At 40.8% G+C, this 22114-nt stretch overlaps 1 protein-coding gene across 1 annotated transcript in view; it reads left to right on the forward strand.

Annotated features, from left to right (window-relative positions):
* The window catches only part of UCHL3 (ubiquitin C-terminal hydrolase L3), a 60961-nt gene extending 40918 nt beyond the window's left edge, over positions 1-20043 (forward strand). Inside the window, exons 6-8 of the mRNA XM_075129043.1 lie at positions 8620-8695; positions 16807-16865; positions 19818-20043. Of these exons, the coding sequence (XP_074985144.1) occupies positions 8620-8695; positions 16807-16865; positions 19818-19901 (219 nt within the window). The 3' untranslated portion in view covers positions 19902-20043. The remainder of the gene's footprint in view (positions 1-8619; positions 8696-16806; positions 16866-19817) is intronic.
* The last annotated feature ends 2071 nt before the right edge of the window (positions 20044-22114 follow it).

Below are 22114 nucleotides of genomic sequence, written 5' to 3' on the forward strand. Positions count from 1 at the left end.
AGAATGGTGTTGCATCCTGTACCATCTTAGCTAATAACCACTGGTGGACATATGCTCCATAAATTTACCTAATTATTTTTTTGAACTCAGTTATGCTTTTGACATTCAGAACATCCCCTGGCAATGAGTTCCACAGGTTGACTGTGCATAGCATAAAGAAGTACTTCCTGCTGCCTATTAATTTTATTGGGTGACACCAGATTCTTGGGTTGTTGTGAAGGTAAAAACTTGCTTATTCACTTTCTCCACATCAGTTATGATTTTATAGACCATATCTCATCTCTCCTTAGTCATCTCTTTTCTAAGTTGAGCAGTCCCCGTCTTTTTTTTTTAATTTCTCCTTGTATGGAAGCTGTTCCAAACCCCTAATCATTTTTCTTCCTTTTTCTGTACCGTTTCCAATGCTAATCTATCAGACCTGCATACAGTATTCAAGGTGTGAGTGTACCATGGATTTATATAATGGCATTATTATATTTTCTGTCCTATTATCTATTCCTTTCCTAATGGTTCCTAACATTGTTAGCTTTATTTTTGACTGCTGCTGCACATTGAGCAGATGTTTTCAGTGAACTATCCACAGTGACTCTAGTCGTCTGGTTTAAGTGATAGATTACGTATTACAATTAGTAGTTCTGCAGTTTCATATTTGAGTTCCTTCAGAACTCTTGGATGAATACCATCTGGTCTTGGTGACTTATTGCTGTATAACTTATTTATTTTTTCCAAAACCATCTCTACTGACACCTCAATCTAGGACATTTCCTCAGATCTCTCACCGAAAAGGAATGTCTCAGGTGTGGGAATCTCCTTCAGATTCTCTCTGCAGTGAGGACAGATGCAAAGAATTGTCTTAGCTTCTCTACAACAGCCTTGACTTCCTTGAGTGTTCCTTTAGCACCTCAGTCATCCAGTGGACCCCCACTCATTGTTTGGCAAGCTTCCTGCTTCTGATATACTTTAAAAAAAAATTACTGTTATTTTTTGTCAATATTGCTAGCTGCTCCTAATTCTTGTTTGGCTTGCCTTATAATAATTGATTTGCCAGAGTTTATGCTCCTTTATATTTTCCTCTGTAGGATTTGACTTCCAGTTTTTAAAGGATGCCCTTTTGCCTCTAATCACCTCTTTTACTCTACTGTTCAGCTATGGTGACGTTTTTTTGGTCTTTTTACTGTTTAATTTGGGGTATACATTCTATTGTGGTCTTTTAAAATAGTCTCCGTGCAGCTTGCAGGCATTCCACGGTTGTGACTGTTCCTTTTAATTTCCATTTTTGTGCTACTGTGGTGGGTTTCTTTAGTTATATTCCTCCCTACAGGGATGTTAAATTTAATTACATTCTGGTTGCTGTTAGCAACCTCCTGGATATCAATTGGAAATCTTGCCACCAACATTCGTTATTCTCCTTGTTTAACCCGTTGCCTTTCTTCCAGTTACTATAGCCTATTACCAGGGGTTCATCTCTGACTCTACGCAACCAGGCAGGTTCTACAATGTTGTCGAAGAACCAGTCTTCTCTTTCCATATTGCTAAAACTTACAGTCAGGCCATTGTCTCCTGCTTTGTGTTTTCCCTGGTATTCCCACATCTCCCCTTCGAGTCCATACAAAATGCAGCAACTAAAGTTGTCTTCCTTACCAATTGTTGTGACCTCAGTTCTTCAGCTACATCAGTCCTCTAGCTACATCAAATTCAAGCTTTTTTGTCTTCATTGTCATAACTTACATAACTCTCTCTACCCCTTTCTGTTTAACAAGTCTCTTATGTCACTCCACCAGCAATTACAGCCTTGATGCCCCTTTGAAGTCTTTTTCATATATGGAACATTTGTCCTGAGCTGGTCCACAAGGCTAATACCCTCACACAACTCTCCCAAGAGCCATATACTCCCTCAAGAGCCAAGGAGTTAGCCAAATAATAAAGATTAGGCAGAGGAGCCAATTTGAAATCTGCTGTATCAGGATAATTAAACAACCTTGCTTGTATATTCTGTTCCTTTTGCTTCATCCTTCACATGTGTCTGTTGTCTTTAGAGTTTAAGCTCTTTGCAATAGGGACTGTCTTCTCTCTCTCTCTCTTTTTTTTTTTTAATCAATCTTATTTTTCAGAACTTTAGCATATCCATACAGACATTCAAATACAGTGACAAAGCAAATATAACAGGAATATGGATTTAACAATAACTCAATATGAAATATTCATAGATAAATACTCCTGAGTGTTAAGAACTAATTCCCTAACAACTCCCCTGTAACCTCCCTCCCCCCCCCGCCCAAAAAAAAAAAATCAGAAAAACAAACTGATTCCAGGTAGACTGGAATGCTCTCATTAAACTCCCAAGTGTCTTAATAGTTGGATCTTGTGCCTCTGTAGATTGTCAGTTTTTCCATGAAGGCAGTGTTGACTGTGAGGGTTGTAGCAGATTTCTAATTTTGTAAAATGACTCTCTGGGCCACTGTAAGTGCTGCAGCAATCCATTTCCTGGCATTACTTGAACAGGGTAGATCTTCTAGAATGCCCAAAACATAGAGACTTGTCATAGGGAAACCCCTACTCTGATCACCTCGGAGCACCACATGCTTCCTTCCAAAATGTGGATAGACTTTGACATTCAAGGACTATATGAGACAGGTTTGCATTGGAGCAGTCACATTTCCAACATTTACTGTGAGGGGAAGTCCAACTTTATGCAGCGGCTCAGGAGTCCAATAATCTATTTAGAATTATCTTCTGAAAGAAATACAAAAACAGAGAAGTGGATGTTCTGCATATATTGTATCAGATATTATCCCACATGTCAGAGGAAATGGAGATGTTTAGCTCCTTCTCCCATTTTTTTTTAATGATACAGTTAGCAGGATAAATAAGGAGTTCAGCCATTTTTGTGTGTTATCCATAAAATGTATTTGGCTGCACCTTAAAAAATATGCTACTTCAAGTGAAGTGTTATTTATGGCCTGCCAACAATTCCTTGGCTCCTTTATAATTTTGAGTGAAAAGGGACTGTCTTCTAATGTGTCCATACTAAAGATATTTTGGATTCTACTGTGATACTAATGAGGATATATTGATACGTCTCTTGCTCACTTTTTAAATGTATGGATAACCTGCAATTGTAATTTACAACTAGGAAGAAGACCTGGTCAAACAGTGTCTTAAGGTTTGAAATTCTTATTTAAAGAACTCTTTCCTTGATGGAAAACTATAACTTTCTCTTTAACCTGGTGATAAAATTACTGAGGTGCATCTGATTTCCTAGGCCATGAGTTTTTGTGCATGTCTGAGAAAAACATCTATGTTGTGAGAGAATTAATTTTCTATTGAATCACAGCTTTTGGAGATTGGAGGATGTAGCAGGAGAAGAAATGAGAAGTTTTGAAGTCAGAATAAAAGCTGAAGTTGCCCACTCTGATCTGATGTAATTGAGAGGGAAGCCTGGGAGACTAAGAAATGGGAATTACTGTTGAGGTTGAGGGACGGTCAAGTAGATTACGTCAACTTGTTAGAGAAAAGTGGGAGAGTTGAGCGTAGTAGTTCCGGGGAGCAAAAGAGTGGGGGAATGGAATGCAGAGAAGATGAAATGTGGGGAAACGTGTCAAAGCACTAGGTTAACTGCCAGTAAGGCAGAAAGTTCTTAGGGAGCACAGGTCAAGAAATTTCACAGACCAGGAATCTGTTGGTGAAGACTGGAGGGAGAACTGGAGAAGAATTAGTATGGGAAGTTGAGGGAGACTAACAGAAGTTAATGGACACTGACCTGAGACCAGTGACTCTTTATGTCCTGGCCTCGATGAAGATGTTGCATCCGGGTTTTTGGGACTTGGACTCCCTGTAAACCTAGCAATATGGTGGCCTGCTCTCTCCCCTGGTGCCTTGAAGAGGAAGCAGCAGTTGGCAGAATGAAGAACTGCACTTTAGTTAAACCCAGTAGTTAAGTGGCAGACACTACTGAATTGGTCAGTTTAAAGTCATAGAGCTTGAGGCCAGAGGCCACCACTAGATCATCTGATCTGACCTCCTGTGTATCACAGGCCACCAACACACTAAACCCAACCACTGAAATAAGACCAAAGTATTACAACCCTCAGGAGACTAAACTATTATGGACCACAGGCACAGAAGAGACGGGACGAAGACACATCAGTGCTTGTGGCCCCTGCAATGGCAGGGAAATAATTAAATGAGATATAGACTTAATCCTGGCTAGTGATCTACACGCACATGCTGCAGAGGAAGGCGAAAACCGCCCAAGGTCACTGGCAATCTGACATGGGGGACAGTTCCTTCCTGAGCCCACATACAGCAGTCAGTTAGACTCTGAGTGTGAGCAAGAACTAGCTAACCAAGCACCTGTGAGAGAATGCGTGATGCCACCCCAGAGCCCGGGTCCACCCCACCAATGTCCTATCTCCAGCCATGGCCATCCCTGATGCTTCAGAGGAAGGAGATTTAAAAAAATAAACTCCCAGAGTACATCGTGGGGGAAAATCCCTTCCTCACCCTTGCTGGTGGCCAGCTGAATTCCTGAAGCATGAGCTTTAGGAACATAAGACACAAACTGGAAGTGAGTACCGGTCTGTGTTGAAAGTGCCTGGATTACCACAGTTTTCATTGCCTTGAATGTACACGGTTCTGTGCAGGGAATATAGTTCTAACTACAGACCCAATTGATTGTGCAGTGTCCCCTACTGGTACAGGCATGAATAAGGTGTTGTAGAAGCTCAGATACCATTGGGCCCTTGAAGTATACAGGAAGTAATAAGTCATCCACATTTTTCCATCCATGTTGCAATGGTGATCCAATATCTGGTTTACCTGTGTGCAAAGACATCCAAAGCTTTGTTTACCAAAAGATGCTCCTTTCATATGATCTTAAAAATCAGCCTCACATGGTGGGAGTTGGGCTAGTGACTTGTTCTTTTTGATGGTGAGATTGAGGTGTAAAGCAATTCAGGTTTCTGTGGGTCTCCTTTTTTTTTTCTTGCTCTGATAATACAGAGCTGGCGCCAGTTTCCTTGATGCAGAAATTGGAATTTGTCCATCACTCTCTCCCAGTTTGGCAAGATCTCCTAAGCAGTAAGTTCCTTTAGTTTTAACAACATTTAACACAGATTTCCCCCCAATACCAAATAGGGATGACAGTGTCACATGCTGTTAATGTGTGTACAACAGAAAGTATGTTGCAGAAGTCAGGAGTGAGTGTGTCACAAATTGCATGCATAGGTATGAAGCAATGCTTGTCAGTTGTGCTGGTCTTGGTGCCTGTTTCAATCCAACAGGTTATCTCTGTGTTCTCTTTTTGGAAAGAGGTGAACAGCAAAGGCCAAAACATTAGTGTCTGGTGGCCTAACTACTCTGGTTCCTTTGACACCAAGAGACCCAGAATCATCCTTGTGTCCACTTCCTCCTGAGTACTGTATAAGTCTGGGGCTTCTTCAGCACCTCTACTGGGGATGGACTTTGCTAATTTCCTTGGAAAAGCCTCCAACAAGAGGGGTGTTTGTGCTGTGTGTACTCCTACGTGCTCAGGTGCATTTTGAACTATATATTCACAGAGGAATTTTACAAGTGACTGCTTGTTGGGTGCCATGTTTAGAAACTCTTTCCATGAAGTCCACCAATCCCCTGGTATTTCTTGCATCCAACTTCAGATCCTGTCCGGTGCTGTCTTTTTCATCAGTTTTCAGAGTTACTGTTGTGATACCTCTCAAAAACATTAATTACAGCATTAGGTTTGTCAGATCCTTTTAGGACCTGCCTCTAGTACTCAGCAGCCAATTCACTGAACGTGTGGAATTTGTGTCCAGCCATAATTTGTAAGATAGCCATGGCACCTGTGATGTGCATTATCGTTTCTTTGTTGCATGCTCTTAACTCATATACTCTTTCAGCTTAAGCCTCCAGCTGCTGCTCTAATTCAGCTTTGCCTGTTCTGTTCACTGTTACACGAGCATGGAAGAGGGTACATAGGCACAGGTCCCATGGGTCAACACTGAAACATCATCTCTGGATTTTGCTAATGACAGGGCTCTCCAGAAAACAGTTTCTGGACTGATCGCTCCTGTGATTGGCAAGGGAGGGGGAAGGACAGATTTAAATTTGGTCTTCTTGGCCATGTCAGCAAATGTTTTGATGCCAGATTTCTTGACTGGGCTGAAAAAAGCTACATGTCCCATCATAATCAAGTGCACCTCTCACAGATCTCTCCATTTGTTCTTCACCAAAATTTGCTATTTTCAGTAGAGACTCTTGTACGTTTACTACATCCAGTCCAGTAAATGTGTTGATAAGCACCTTTCCATGTGATTCAGGATCTAAGGAGTTTGCCAGATTGTTGATGACATGGTTTGTAAGAGCTGTAACATGCTTTTCATCCCTCTTCATTGCAGAGGCATGCGCTTGTTTGTGGACTTTGTCTTCACTACTTTTTATGTCACTTCTTTCTGTCATATTTTTTGCATATTCCTAACATGAAGCTGTGTATTGCCATTTCTAACACTAATACTGACCTGTGCATAAGTATAAGTGTCACTAAAAAACTCATTTCTAGAACAGTTCCAAGGCTAGTACTGCATTCATAGGTAATTAGAAATTAAAACAGGTTACCAGGCAGACTAGATAGTATATAGTATGTACATAAGCTTACAAATGGAGAAGCATTACGTAAGCAATTCACGTACATTTATATCTACCCACTGTGCAGTACAAATTGTGGGAACACAATGTACTGCTACTGGTGCACAGTCTTCAGTGTGAATCTGATCTAGTTTAGCAAATTTCAACTGAAAATATAGAAAACTACTGTAATCACTTGTGAGATGCTTTGACAATTAAGAATATAAGGTGTGAAAACATTTCATGTTCTACTGCAAACGGTTGATATTTGCCATTTTTGCCACGTGCCAAATAGCTTCATTTCAGGGGGAAAATATCTTGCCCATGCAAAAACAATAAAAATATTTTAATACATGGTTGTTTGGTAGCTTTGACCAACAAATACCACACTGAGGTGTTGAAATTAACTGAAACCATAAAAAGTATAATTGTCATGTTGCAGTTTTTCTGGAACTGTGCAAAAAATGACACTTTCTAATTTCGGACACCATTGTTTCACCTTTTCTGCAGGCTTATGACACCACCTGACAGCTCCACATCATACTTAATCAAAATGTACATAAAATAAGCTTTTAAATGATATATGATGTGGATGTATATAGGATGGGTACATTATATTCCAAAACTATGACCCTTTTTGGAGAATTGCCACATGCCTACAGACTTTGAAATGACTAGTGGCTTCCAGCCACCAGAATTCAGTAATAGTGGCAGCAGTATGAGGCTTTGGAGCAGAGGGAAATTTGAGAAGATAAACTCTCTTCCCACCAACTCCCAGTGCCCTGAAGTAGCTAGAGTTGCATGTTTTAAGGAATAAAATTGTTCAGACATAGTATTTTAAATCTGCAATCAATAGACAATTACCAGAATATAATATTACATTTAAAACAAAACTACATTAACAAAATACTAAAGTTGCAAAATCAATTCCTCAAAAGTTAGCAACTGCCAGAATTAAGGTTACCTGTGCAACTTTAATTCAGCCCCCTTTTGAATATGCATTATGATACAGTCTTTAATTACAAAAACACATTTTTCCACAGGACCTCTGCCTCTTTCATCACACAGGATGGTCGGGGCTCAGGGAATGAATCGGGGTACATAATAAATAAGGCTGTTGTCTGTAGGATCCCTGCCTCCATTTATTGCAGAAGTTAGACACGAATGAGACAGGGATTGCAGGAAGAGGAAGGATGGTCTCATGAATAAAGCAGTTGATTGTTCCCTCAGATAATTGAGTTCTGCCTGCCCTCTGGCACAGAGTTCTTGTATGATACTAGTCATATCACTGAAACCAGATTTTTCACAAGTGGTCAGTAATTGTGTACACCTAACTTTCTGAGTGCTCTGCTTGAGACCCTGTAGTCTGATTTTCAGAAGTGCTGAGCACACAAAGCACTTTAAGTTTATGTTAATGGGAACTGGTACATTGAACATATAAAATGCTAAATACTTTAAAAAAAATTAGGGCTTAGTCACCTAGATACCTCAAAATGGAAATGCAAGTCAAAATTAGGGGACATGACAACTTTGGCCTTAATCTCTGTGTGCTTCAGTTCCCCATCTTTAAAATAGGAATAATATCACCTTGGCATTGGTGGTGTGAAGATACATTTAAGTTAAACTACATAATTGCTTAAATAAATGTGTTAAGATATAGTATATCCTCCTGGTTAGCAGAAAGCACCAAATTTAGTGTAAAAGCTATATTTAGTTGCCTGTCAACATGCCTGATTGGTTACTGACCAGTGAGAACCAACCTGTCTTTAGGAAAATAACTAAAAAATACAAATGAAAAAAAATTAAACTACTTAAATGTTGCCCGATTGGTGATTTAAATAATTTCACTTTAAATCAATCCAAGCTGGTTTTTAGGGCTTCTCGGCTACAGTCCCCTCCTTTTATAGGTCACATGCTTTCTATATTGGGGGATTGTATTTTTAGTATCATAAGAGATTTGGTGTACATAATATTATACTGTTTTTGTTTGTTTTCTTACAGGCACCAAGCATAGATGAAAAAGTAGATCTTCACTTTATTGCGTTGGTTAACGTAGGCAGTCATCTCTATGAATTAGGTAAGAACACTTTATTTCATTGCTCTTGAAACAGGTCAGTGTGATGATCTTGTCAGTTGTAGTCAGTAATTAAGCATTCTTCCTGTTGATTTCCCCCCCCACACACACACACGGGAGGGCTAGCTCAGTGGTTTGAGCATTGGCCTGCTCAACCCTGGGTTGTGAGTTCAGTCCTTGAGGTGGCCGTTTAAGGATCTGGGGCAAAAATTGGGGACTGGTCCTGCTTTGAGTAGGGGGTTGGACTAGATGACCTCCTGAGGTCCCTTCCAACCTGATATTCTGTGATGATTAACCTTATTTTGGGGAGTGGGAGGGGGAGAATGTAATATAAAGGGCAAGATACAAACTACCATTGTTAGAAACTAGTCTGACTCAACAAAATTATGGTCCTAATCAGGAAAACACTTGTACTTCAGTTCCGGGGGGCGGGGGGGGGTTGGTTTTTTGGAGGGGGAGGATGGCTTCTTTGATGAATGTCATTTAATTATTATTTTCTTTGTGATTTTTTTCTTTAATGCTGAACAGTGCAAATTATAAATTCTAGCTAGAGGCATGTTACTGAATACCAGAATAGTCGGAATCAAAACGTGCTGCGTGAAGAATAGCATACTAACAGATATTGAAGATCTGCAATTCATTCATCGCAGGCTGGTTTTAAAAAGTTTGCTTCACATTTAATAGCTAATACTTCATTTGCATCTGAGCATTAGCTTCTGCATCTGAATTATTTTTAACTATTTGTTTCGCTGCAGGTTGAGCAGCACTAAGTTCTGCTCCGATATTCTATAATGCTCTTAGTCTCCTATAGAATTGTTGCTGGGCAACAAGATTTTGCTGTAGACACTTCTGAATCCTAGTTGAAGCAGTTTTAAATAGGTTTGGATAAAATCTCAAGTCACACAGACCTCTTTCCAGCATAATTCTCCAATATAGTATAATGAGAGTATGCTTGCCATATTTCATCTGACTACTTAACCTTTTCAAAACATATTCCTAGTGAAGCAATGCTCTCACACATCTTTAATAGTTTGGAGGCCAATGTAGTATAAAGGACATGTTCTGAATCAATCTGAACCTAAGAATCATCACTGTCAGCTGTACCTCATGAATGTTGTACGTTCTCCATAAAGTGTGTTTTATGAGCTTATATTTTAGATGCCAGTGACTCACACTAAATAGCGGGGTAAAAGCTGTACGATGCAGCACAGATAACTTTTTGCTTTAAATTTCAAAATATGATTTTTAAAATAATGAACCACCCATTGTTTTAAGCTCTCCTTGCTGAAGTTTTGTGTCACTGTGTCCATGTTGCTTTTATATTTTATTCTGTCATTTACATGAGTTTAAAAACAGTGCAGAGCATATGATTATCAGCTTTGCATATTGTACACTCCCTGAGAATAACTAAGTAGGAGGAGATGAACTTTAAGGTATGCTTGAATTAAAAATATGTGTAAGATGTTGATGGTAGTTACACAATAGAATGCTAACACCACTTCCTTTACAAATACATAAATAACATCCTTACAATAACCCTTTCCTGTACCAGTATAAGAGATTAAAGACATAATATAGAGAAATAAGAAAAAGCGAAAATACAATAATCTGTAACTCTCTTCTCTTGTTTAAATAATTTACAGAAGTTCCTAAAACCTGTAATCATTGTGATTCCTATAAATCTGTTCAGATAATTCTGGCTGAGTCATCAGCTTTAGCCACTGTGGTGAATATTTGGACCCTGGCAGGCAGAAAGCTATGGAGTGGCACATGAACATAAATGCCCACACTACCATCAAAAACATGCTATTCATAGGTACATTCAAATGTTTTTGTGCCAAACTGCATTTAAGAATTCAGTCAAAAACACAGCTTGCGAAATACAATGACATTCAATTCTGTTTTCTGGAATGTGCTGAGGATTTTATCTTAAAGTTGCAGCTTCAGTCATTTCTGCCATGTACAAGAGGTTAGTCATTAAAGTAAATATAAAAAATGCTTTAATATATTATATTTCATAAGAGCCTACTTTGTTTTTTTTTAGGCTAATTATAGGTTAGAAGTACTGCCAAGTTCAAGGAAATTATGCCAGATTTTTAAAATTATGCCAGATTTTTAAAAAATGATTTGAGAACTAAAAAGAATTTGGCCTGGCAAGCTCAGTAGGCCAATGCTGCGGGTGGAGAAAAATGTCATGCCTTAACACGTTTTGACATTCATAGTTTTTCATAAATAGCTTGAAATATTTGCATAGTAAGCAACAAATGTAAATATGTTGAGAAATACCACACTTAATGGGCACTGTTAACATCACAATTGCAGGGTTAACTGTACCCGTGTCTCCTCCAGGGTCTCCCCAAGGGCACCCTTTTAGTTCTCAGGTCTTTAGCTGTCACTTCTCACTCTGGGTGGGGACCCGTGTTCCTCTGCCTCAGGATCAGAGTTTTAGGTTACAGTCCCCAGAAATTCACTGTGCTTATCCCAGCAGGCATGACTGTAATCCAGCGCCTGTAGTTCTCATCTCTTCCATGGGGCATGATGACATTTACCAGTGGTTTCGCAAAGCACAGTACATTTACTTAAGACCACCGCATTACAAAGAAAACATATCATAAAACAGTGGTTTTCAAACTTTTGTACTGGTGACTGGTGACCCCTTTCACGTTGCAAGCCTCTAAGTGCGACACCCCCCCCCCCAAATAAATTAAAAACACTTTTTTATATATTTAACACCATTATAAATGGTGGAGGCAAAGCGGGGTTTGGGGTGGAGGCTGACAGCTCATGACCACCCAGGTAATAACTTCACGACCCCCTGTTTGAGACCTGCTGTCATAAAACAAGAAATGGTCTGTAGGCATGCTAAGCTTACCAGCTATCACCCATTCTCCATGTGGAGCCCCTAGGACGTTTCAAAGTCCTTCAAACCCTTCCAGCAGGGTTTTGCCCTCTTGGTTAAAGTCTGTCAGTTCATGAATCCAAGTGAGGGTTATTCTGAGTGAGTTCAGGATGACTCTATATCATTTTTCCTTCTTGGCTTTCTTGTTCTCTTAGACCCACTCAAAACCAGTGTGTACAATGGTACAATGTACACAGTTGTCTTATCTGTCTCAGGATTTGTGGTAATTCTCGCCCAGGGATTTTAGTTTCTGCAGGAAGTTCTGTAGCCCACCCCTATGGAGCCAGAATACAATCCCTAGCTCACAAAGATACATATACCATTTTATAGATATAAAACTCTTTGAAACTGCCCCACTTCGAAGGTCTCGTGTCGCATCTTCCCCACTGGAAGAGAGAGAAAATTCCTTTCACCCCTGCTAGGTATCAATACAAACTGAGCCACACATTCTTTCATAAACAATAAACCAGAAGTTTCCCAGTTCTGCACAATACAGTTAAAAAAAAAATTGAAACTTTTGTAGACCACTTCTTCTGGTAGGGTGCTAAACTAGTATTGTGAATCATACCTATATTAAATTATCAGTATTAACTTTACTGTATTTCTGTGACTTATATATCCTGCTCTTGAGTGTAATACTTCAGTTACATATTACTTGACCTTTAACCCCTTCAGAATTGGTGGGTTTGGAGTTCCCTTTTTAGTGCTCACCCCAGAAACTCTAGTTTCACTTGTCTGAGTATAAATTTGCATTCTCCTTTGAATGACTGTGCACATATTCATTCCACTTCAAGTGTATGTGGAGACTTTTACCAGCAGTACCACTAGCATGTGCCCCTGCTCTCCTCTTGCACGAGCCAAGAACATAAATGGAATGTGTCCGCCGCACCCTCTCAACTCCTTCCCACTGCCCATGGTGAGAACTGGAGCACCTCATAGTTTTTGCTTTGGTTCTCCAGCTTTAAATCTTTAGTGCATATAGTTCTTATAGTTAGCCTTAGAATACTTAATTAGTAATAATTTTAGGTAGTCTGGGGCTTTGTTATGAAAAATCATTAAGCTTTAAGCAGTGTGCCACGTGCAGAGCCATTATCCCTGTCATGGATAGGCACAGAAGCTGCTTAATTCGTCTTGGAAAGAGGCATGTGAGGGATAGATGCCCTATTTGTACCACCTTCCCTTTTTTAGTCCTTTGTTAGGACTAAAAAACAGGAATTTCTGCCTCAAATTTCACCTCATGAAGGAGACTGTGTCCCTCCTCAGAACCAGGCCCCCATCACAAGCTGATGGACTCTGAAACTATGAGAAATGCTCGTCCAGCAGCTTCAACTTTGAAGCATAAATCCGGAGAGAAGCATCACTTTTCCTCTTCCCGATGGCCTCTTTAAAGAAATCCAAACATTCTGACCTGGACAAACAGTCAATGTTATGATCTTCTCTGCACAAGAAGGCTTCCAGTAAGTCCTCCAGTGCTGAGTTGGGGCCTTTGAATAAGCACAGATGCTCACAGCTCCATCTGAGGTGTCACTGTCAACTCTGGCTCCTCTGGAGTTGTTGAGACTGGTGCCTTAATCTTTGCTGTGTCCTCCTTTGGCTCCACTGGAAGAGCACCTGGCTGTCTTGGTGTTTTCAACTCCATAAGCCTACCTTTCCATAAGAGTCTCCTTTGTGTCCCGTTACCTGACTCCCTGTTGCTGCACCTGGATTTGGTCATTGTCAGCACTGTTGATGTGTGGTGTTCAGCCAACATACTCTCTACAGTACCTTATGCCAACCACTGGCACCAGTTATGACTTTGGCATTCCAATCACCTCGTTGGGCTTTTTCTGACCAGATGGTTTCCCTGATATCAATGCCCCTCCCCCCGCCACCGCCACCATTTCCAGACCTCAAAGGTGAATGCTCCTCCCTTTCCAGATGAGTCCTACATCTTCTCATTAGACTCTGAGCATGAGGGGCCTGTATTCCCATCAGAGTCTTTATAGTCACTTCATAGACCTTGCCCTAGTGGCATGAGGCAGAAGGTACAGGACTGGTATTCCCATAAAGAGGCTCCTGTACTGTATCCTCCGTGACTCTACAGATCTTTGCCTGCTCCAAGGGAGTCTAGACCTCCATTGGAGTTACAGAGCAAGGGGAGATCTCAGTCTCCATGCAGGAAACCTCTAGAGAGGCTCCTTCCGCCATCCCTCTGTCAGCTGTACTGGATCCTATTGAGGAAGGGGAATTAGTGGAGGAACCCCTAGATGTGCCTTCCTGTCCCTATATTTCATCCCCTTCCTTGGACAAAGCCATCACCCTGGAGTCGATATCCCCTTCTCCAGAGGGCTTTAAAGTCTTTCAGGGAAAAGTTGCCCTTCTCATTAATGAAGCCCAGCTAGAGCTGATGAAGACCCTCTGGCAAACCCCAGTCCCTGTACCACCTGCAACCAAGCAGTTTATTGGCTGAGCAACATTTCCTGAACGTGCAGACTTGCATACCTGCATGAGGTCAGTCAAGGTCTGCAGGTCCATCCACCAGTTCAGTGTGCAGAGGGGTTCCCTTTCTGTAGTCATAACTGACTGACTCTGGCTACAGATGTGTCTACCAGAGCTGGGGAACCCATCTTAGTCAGCTTTGAGCACAAGCTCTCTGTTCACCCCAGGAGGTCTCACTCCACATAAATATGTGGACCTCGGAGCTATTTATCAGGCCTGCAAGATGTTTATGTCCACCATCAAGAATCAGACGATACAAATTTTACAGACAACACAGCTGCCATGTTTTGTCTGAACAGGCAGGGAGGTGTAAGATCGTCTCGGCTATGCCAGAAAGCCATCCACCTGTGGAATTTATGCATCAGAAATGTCTCCCTGAAGTCATTCCACTTTCCAGCTCTCTCTTCCAGCATTTCCAGGAATGAGAAACACAATTGCAGATTCCTTCAGCAGGGTTTTCATAGACCAACACAAGTAGTCGATCAGAAAGGACATTCTCCTCCAGATCTTCTACCAGCAGGAGTTCCCAATAATAGACTTGTTCGCAACCAACCTGGACCACAAGTGCAAGATATTTTTTCCAGGACAGGCTGCAGCCCATATTCCATCACAGATGCTGTCCTTCTCCCCAGTCAAGTCATCTCCTATATGCATTTCCTCCAATTCCTCTCGTTCCCAAGGTCCTGAGGAAACTGAAAAGAGACAAAGCAGCATTAATCTGACTGGAACCAGTCTCATCGAGCCCGTATTGGTTCACGGATCTACATCAATTTTCAGTCAGATCACTGATAACTTTTCCCCTAGTCTCAGAACTAGGGCAAGTCTCTGCATCCCCACCTCCAATCTTTTCACCTCATGTCATGGATGAACTTTGGTTGAATGCTCACAAGGGATTGTGCTCCCGAGATCTTCAGATCATCTAAATGAGCAGCAGGAAAGAATCTACTAGAGCGACATACGTATGCAAGTGGAGAAGGTGCTCTATTTGGGCACAATTTCAACGTTTACTGACCCGCTACAGAGAGATTTCACATGTATTGGACTGTTCGTTACACTTGAAATCCTCTGGCCTATGGCCTATCAGTTAGTTAGTTCTGAGAGAGTCCACTTGGCAGCAGTATCTGCTCTGCATCCACCAGTGGATGGGTTTTCCATCTTCTCACTCTCTCTGGTTTCCAGATTTTTTTAAAAAGTTTTGTCCGACATCTACACATATGTCTGATCCAGTACCATTATGGAATCTTAACCCAGTCTTCTCTAGACTAGAGGGTTCTTCCTTTGAACCCAGGATGACAGCCTCACTATCCCTGGTGTCTATGAAGACGGCATTCCTAATAGCAGTCACTTCTGCAAAGGTGAGTTTTGAACGTTATGCTCTCTTAGCTGATCTTCCTTTCACAGTTTTTCATAAAGACAAAGTTTCTCTTAAGCCATACTCTAAGTTTGTCAAAAGCAGTTTCAGCTTTCAACCTGAAATCAAACCATTCGTCTTGCAGTGTTATTTCCAAAATCTTGCTCTTCCGAAGCTGAAGAGAAGCTCCACACCTTAAATGTTCACAGAGCTCCAGCATTGTATCTGGATTGCACTAAGTCCTTCAGACCTTCTCTCCCAGGCTTATTGTAGCCTACAATGAGAGAGTTAGGGGTCAAACAAATTTCTCATTGGGTTTCTGATGCATTAAGCTGTGCTGCAGCTTTCCTAAGATCTCCTCCTCCTCTTCTCAGGACAATAGCTCGCTCTACTAAAGGTCAGTCTCCTTCATCAGCTTTTCTGAGCAACGTCCCTCCGTCTGTTCCTACCTTTTTCCAGACATTACCATCACTCAAGCCTTCGGCAAGTTGGTGCTACAGTCTCTGTTTCAGGTGATCCAATGTCCCGTCACCTGTAAGGGAACTGCTGATGTGTCATCCAAAGTGGAATGTATATGTGCACAATCAGGTGAAGGAGAATCCTAGAATATCAGGGTTGGAAGGGACCTCAGGAGGTCATCTAGTCCAATCCCCTGCTCAAAGCAGGGCCAATCCCCAAACAGAATAAACTGTTACTTACCTGTATAGTAACTGTTGTTCTTCGAGTTGTATAGTAACATATACATTCCATGATCCTTCCACTTCCCTGCTATTTCAGACATTATATATACAGAAGTGTGAAGGAATGGAGAGGGAGGCAGTAAATATGCCCCTTCTATGTCCTTGACTCAGCACATGAAGAGAGCAGGGGTGCATTGTGCGCATATACACCTGAAGTGGAATGTATATGTGCCCATCTTGAAGAACAGTTTCTGTACAGGCAAGTAATTTTTTGGGGGGGGGGGGGAGGGCACTAAATGCACTAAATAACTACTTTTTTTTTTTTTTTCCAATGACCTATTTGGAAAACCCAAAGAACTTAAACATTACCAGAAACAAAATAATTAGAACTCAAGGTTACCTCTTGATTTGAAAGTTTTCGTGTATTAAAAATCTATGTTCAACTAAAAAAGTGTTATTATTTGTCATTGTTTATAATACTGTATTCCTATTGAAATACTCTGTTTAGAGGGGAAAGTGCTGAACAGTTGGGTATTACGATTATTTTGCTAAGTTTATGAAAAACTGAGCTGATCTTGGTGGCATGTCCTCATACGAGGAGGGAATTATTTAATGCTTTGGGTTTATGTTCTTGTCTGAGAAAATTACAAGTTTTCCAGTTTTCGTTTTACAACTATATTTTGTATAATTGCTTGTATTCCAACAGATGGGCGCAAACCTTTTCCAATAAACCATGGACAAACTAGTGATGACACCTTTTTAGAGGTAAGAATAGAAAAATCCTTTAAGTTTTTGTGCAACTTGAACTTTATGCACTTCCTAGATATGTAGTTGGGTAAGGGAAGGGATAAGAGGAAAAGGCCTTTAATTAGTTCTCAGCCAGGAGTATTTCAGAATACCCATGCCGTTACTTCTGTGTGTAACAGAACATTTTAATATGGTGGACAAGAGCTGCTTGAGCAGAAATCTTGTAAGGGTACCATACCCGTAGATCAGGTTACTTTTTCTCCCATGTTGAGGTGTTCCTATGCTTCTGTTGCTCTCAAACCATGCATACATGATGGGGGAGCCCTGAAATGACCAGTGTCTGAGGACTTTTAAGCAAAGGTATTTTATTTTCCTTCCCTTTATTTCCTTTATAATTTGAGAGATGCCATGCTAACAAAGGGTGCACTCTCTCTCTTCCAGCATTTATAGTCTTTGCCCTAGTTCTCAACCCCCACAATTTGTGTTCTACCTATTCCCTTCTAACCTCTTTTATCTTAAACGTACTTGCTCATTGCTGCTTTAATGTGCTACTCCTTGGGGGAATTCTGCACCACAAAATTAATAATTTTGCACACAGTATTTTAAAATTCTGAGCAATTCTGCATATTTTGTGAAAATAACACAATGTAATCATGCCAGTTTCAATTATTTTGGTAATTTATTTCAAAATACCTGTCAGCAAGTATGTCTGAAACAATACAGATGACAAGAAAGATTCAGGAAATGTTTTTTGAAAAACAGATTCCCTACTATCCATATTAATATAGAACTTTGAGTAATTCATTTAAACTACAGTACAGAAATGTATTTCCCACACCTATCAGAAGCAGCGTAAAGGCTTCAGATAGTCAGTGGTAATAGAGGAGCTGAGGGAGAGGGAAGAAGCCTGGGAGTGAACCTGAAGGATTGTTGGGCATGGGTAGGAGAAATATGGAACAGTTTTCTTTGGGTGGGGTACGGATTGTTAGGGAGCTGGGGAGTTCCCCCCCATGCAGACTCTGACCCCAAGCCTCTCCCAGTCAGTCAGGCACATCTTCTCCTGTCCCCATGTAGCCCTGCACTCCCCTATGCCCCTGCCCATTCTACACCTGGCTCAATGCTGTCACCCCACTAGCTCCTGAGTCCACGCCCCAGTCTGTCCCCCCACTAGCACTTTTGAATCCCAGTCTGACCCCCACCCCCTCAGCAGCCCCATGTGCCCCTCTCTGCCTCCTAACCTGGCTCCATGGGCAGGTTGCTGTGGCAAATGCAGCTAGCTGTTACTGCCAGTCGCTGGCTGTTCTGGCGCAACAGCAGGCTCCGGTGGGTAAAAGGTGGAACTGTAGCACTTCGTGGGCAGAATGCATTTTCTACCGGGGGGCGGAAAAATTCTGCACCAACATGAATTATGCGCATTGGCACAGAATTCCCCCAGGAGTAATGTGCCCGGAGCTGTTTGACTGCAAAATGGATCCAAAGGGAATACGTTTGGTTTGAGAATAAACTTTTCTCTCACACAAGTAATGCCAGTTGGGGAACAGATAGCACCATTACTCCTGGGGGAATTCTGGTTCAAAAAATTAAAAATTCTATGCACATATATTAAAATTCTGAGCAATTCTGCATATTCTATTTGTCAAAATAACATAATATAATCATGCCAGTTTAAATTATTTTGGTAATTTATTTCAAAATACCTGTCAGCAAGTATGTCTGTAACAATACAGACACACACACAAATTCCCCCAGGAGTAGAGAGTTAAAGAAACCTCTGCAGCAACCCAGTTCCTGCTTTTCTGCCTCCTCTCCCCCAGAGCCCAGATGAGGGGCCAGACACACCCCCTTCTGCCCAGAGCCCAGCCATGTGGCCCTCCCTGGCCCATTCACATCCCCTACCCTCTAGAGGCCAGCCTTCAGACATTCACAGAGCCTACCCTCCTAGACCCCCAGGGATCCAGATGGAGAAACAGCCTGATGATGCTGGGTCCCACAGAGTTTCCTGCGCACTACTGCCTCCTTCCTTCAGGGGGTACTGAGAACTGCAGCTGCTGGAAATCCTCCAGCACACCCCCCCGCTCCTCGCCATCCTTGTCTTCTATTTGTGAGCTGGGCTCTGCTGGGTGCGGTGGCCCCTAGTGGCGGCCAATATCTCTGCAGCCCATTTCTGTCGGGGGAGGAAATTCCACACGCCCAACGTTAATTTCTGAAAAGTTCTGCATTGCGCAGTGGTGCAGAATTCTCCCGGGAGTACACCACGCATAGAGAGCTAACATTTATGGTCACTTTACATAATCTTTGGGGAAGCAAGAGGCTGGAGACACACAGGCTGCTTTCTTTAAGTTGCCAGTCACTTTTTCTTAAATTACACACACTGTGTGTGTGAAATGAGTGCATATTTTCCTTTTTTATTCCTTCACATGCCTCATATTTTCTAACACAAATAACAAGCACTGTGTGGTGCACCCTCAGTCTAGATTAGATACAGGAGTTATATACAGTCTTCCACTTTCCCAACATACAAAGCTGGTGATGTTGCTTAGGAGTTCAGTTACATCTGCAGGTGAAGGAGAAAAGTTTCTGAATGCAGCAGTACTACTAAAGACAAACGTGCAGAAAGAATTATCTAACTGCCTTATCTTTTGAAATGTAACCCATAATGTTCCATACTGTTAGATGCAACAACTAAATAAATCATCCTTGTTCCTGAGGTTCAAAACACTTGCTTACGTTGGGCACAGCAAGTAATATTTAGCAGTGTCAACTCAGATTAGAAATTAATTCCAGTTCAGTTTGACACCCTGGTAAAGTTTGTGTAGAAAGTGAAAGAATCATGAGGGACATAACTGCTGTAAATCATAGTTACAATACTGTATTTAATTCATGTGCCAATTGCTTAATTGTTTTTAGTAATAGTGTGTTTTTATATAATAAGTAGTGATTGTGTGTTTTCATATCTTATTTTTTAAATAGGATGCAGTAGAAGTTTGCAAGAAGTTCATGGAACGTGACCCAGAAGAATTAAGATTTAATGCAATTGCTCTGTCTGCAGCTTAACTATCCCATTTGGAAAAGCTGCACCACTAATCTACTGAAACAAAACAAAAATATTGCCATATATTAATGTACAACTTTTGATACTTTCACTAACATGTTGATGATGTGAGTATATATGGATTAAATCTTGAATTAGTCTTTACTGCATCTTGTTGCTTGTTCCTAAGGCAATTGTTTTGAAACAAAATCTTACATATACACACCAAAGATCTTCCATGCAGTTGACTTTCATCTTTCCTTTTAGTTATTCTGAATTATTCCCCTATGATATTTTATCCCAGTTCATCAACTAAGTAAAGAGTAGATAACCAGAAGACCAGAATTGAACGTATGCATTCAGACACACTTCAGGGACTACACTGTACATTGATGAACAACAGTAGAGATGTAAAATGTAGGGCTCTTTGTTTTTCAAACTGTTTTGTAATGATAAATTAATATAAAAATAAATTAACATTAATACACTTAAAGCACTTATTCAGGTCAGTCAGAAAACCAAAAAGTAGTTTTCATTAAAATATTTATAAATGCAAAGAGATTTTGAAGAGGCTTAATCCCAAAAAGTTACCATCAGTAAGTAGCCGTAGCTGTTTTTCTCTGATCCAGGCAGTTTAAGTACTAACATTATATAATTAAACTTAATATTTTTAATTTTGGGCACATCTGCCTGGGCACCAGCCAGGGGTAGCATTGAGAGCGTAGGGGAGAGAGTTTCCCTGCACTCAGTTCCTGTGCTTGGTGCCACAGTGGCCCGTAGCAGTCAGGAAAAGCAATGGCAGGGAATGTCCTGCTCATCACCTCTCACTTCAGATTGGCGCATGCTCATTTGCTCTATGGGAGTGGTGTAGGAGCAGTGTGGTCAGCACACGGGGATGGAGCATGATCAGTGTGGGTGTGAATTTAGGAGAATTTAGCTGCTAAATTCTTACAAATCTATTAAGAATATGCAAACTGAGGAGGTTTTGGTTTTTTCAAAGGCTTGCAGCATGTCCAGATTTTGGTAAATTTTCACAGGGATGGCAAAAGGCACATCTGACAATAGGGTGACTGTCTCTCACCAGCTTTCATCTCCCTGTTCCAAAACATGAAACTGTTGTTAGAGCTTCTCAACAAAACAATTTTTAACATTGTCAAGATGTATTTTCCCTAACCTCAGTCTTGAAAATGTCTGAATCTTTTAAGCTGAAACTTTCTAAATAAATAAATAAAAAGGCAGTCTTAGGCAGCAGACACATGATGTGGAAACATTTCAGTCCAAATGCTGAAGTTTCTCAGTCATGAAAACGGGTCTGTAATGTAAAGTGTCAGGTAACCTTAACTGTAGATGTTTGCTACTTGATGTTGCTATGTCTGCGTCATACAATATTGTATCCTTTAACAGCCATCCTTAAAGCTTCCTACATATATTTGACTCAGTTGAAAAGCAGATTGCTAGAGGGTTTGTAGATTTCAATGTGTTTTTGTGTTTAGAAAATGTGTGTAGTGGCTGTAAATCAAAAGTACCCTTTTAAAAATGTCTTGAAACCTGTCTTGATTGCACATAGTATTGTACTAAATATGTAGTACAGCTGTCTGTGGAAAAACATGACACAAGCTTTTGCTTTAATTATCACTTGGGGGTACACACACTAAAAGGATCAGTCTTAGTAAAATATTGTCTTCTCCATGTTCATTTGCTTTTAGCACCAATTTATAGATTCCTAGATTATATAGCCAGAAGGGATCACCATGATCAACTAGTTTAACCTCCTGCAAAACACAGGTCATAGAACTTCCCTGAATTAATTCATGTTTGAAATAGAGCATATTTTTTAGGAAAAAATCCAATCTTGATTTAAAAATGTCCAGTGACAGAATCTACCACAACCTTGGTAATTGTTCCAATGGTTAATCACTCTCATTAAAAAAAACCTGTGCCTTATTTGTCTAGCTTCAACTTCCAGCCAATTTGATGTATCACGCAGCACAAGTACATAATGATTCTAGCTGTAATGGTACAAAGCCTCTACTCCATGAAATTGCTTCACATCCGAGAACTATCAGGTGTATCGACTCTGTAACCACCATGTGTGACATATTTCCAGTGGGTGATAATACATTACCTGAATTGATACATAGATTACTACCTCTCATTTCATTGTCCAGAGCCAATGGTAAGTTTAAAGTTAAACAGTTCGGACTTTCAGCTCCATTCCTGCAACAGCTCTGTAATA

The sequence above is a fragment of the Caretta caretta genome, chromosome 1 (genome assembly GCF_965140235.1).
Source record: "Caretta caretta isolate rCarCar2 chromosome 1, rCarCar1.hap1, whole genome shotgun sequence".
NCBI classification, from domain to species: domain Eukaryota; kingdom Metazoa; phylum Chordata; order Testudines; family Cheloniidae; genus Caretta; species Caretta caretta.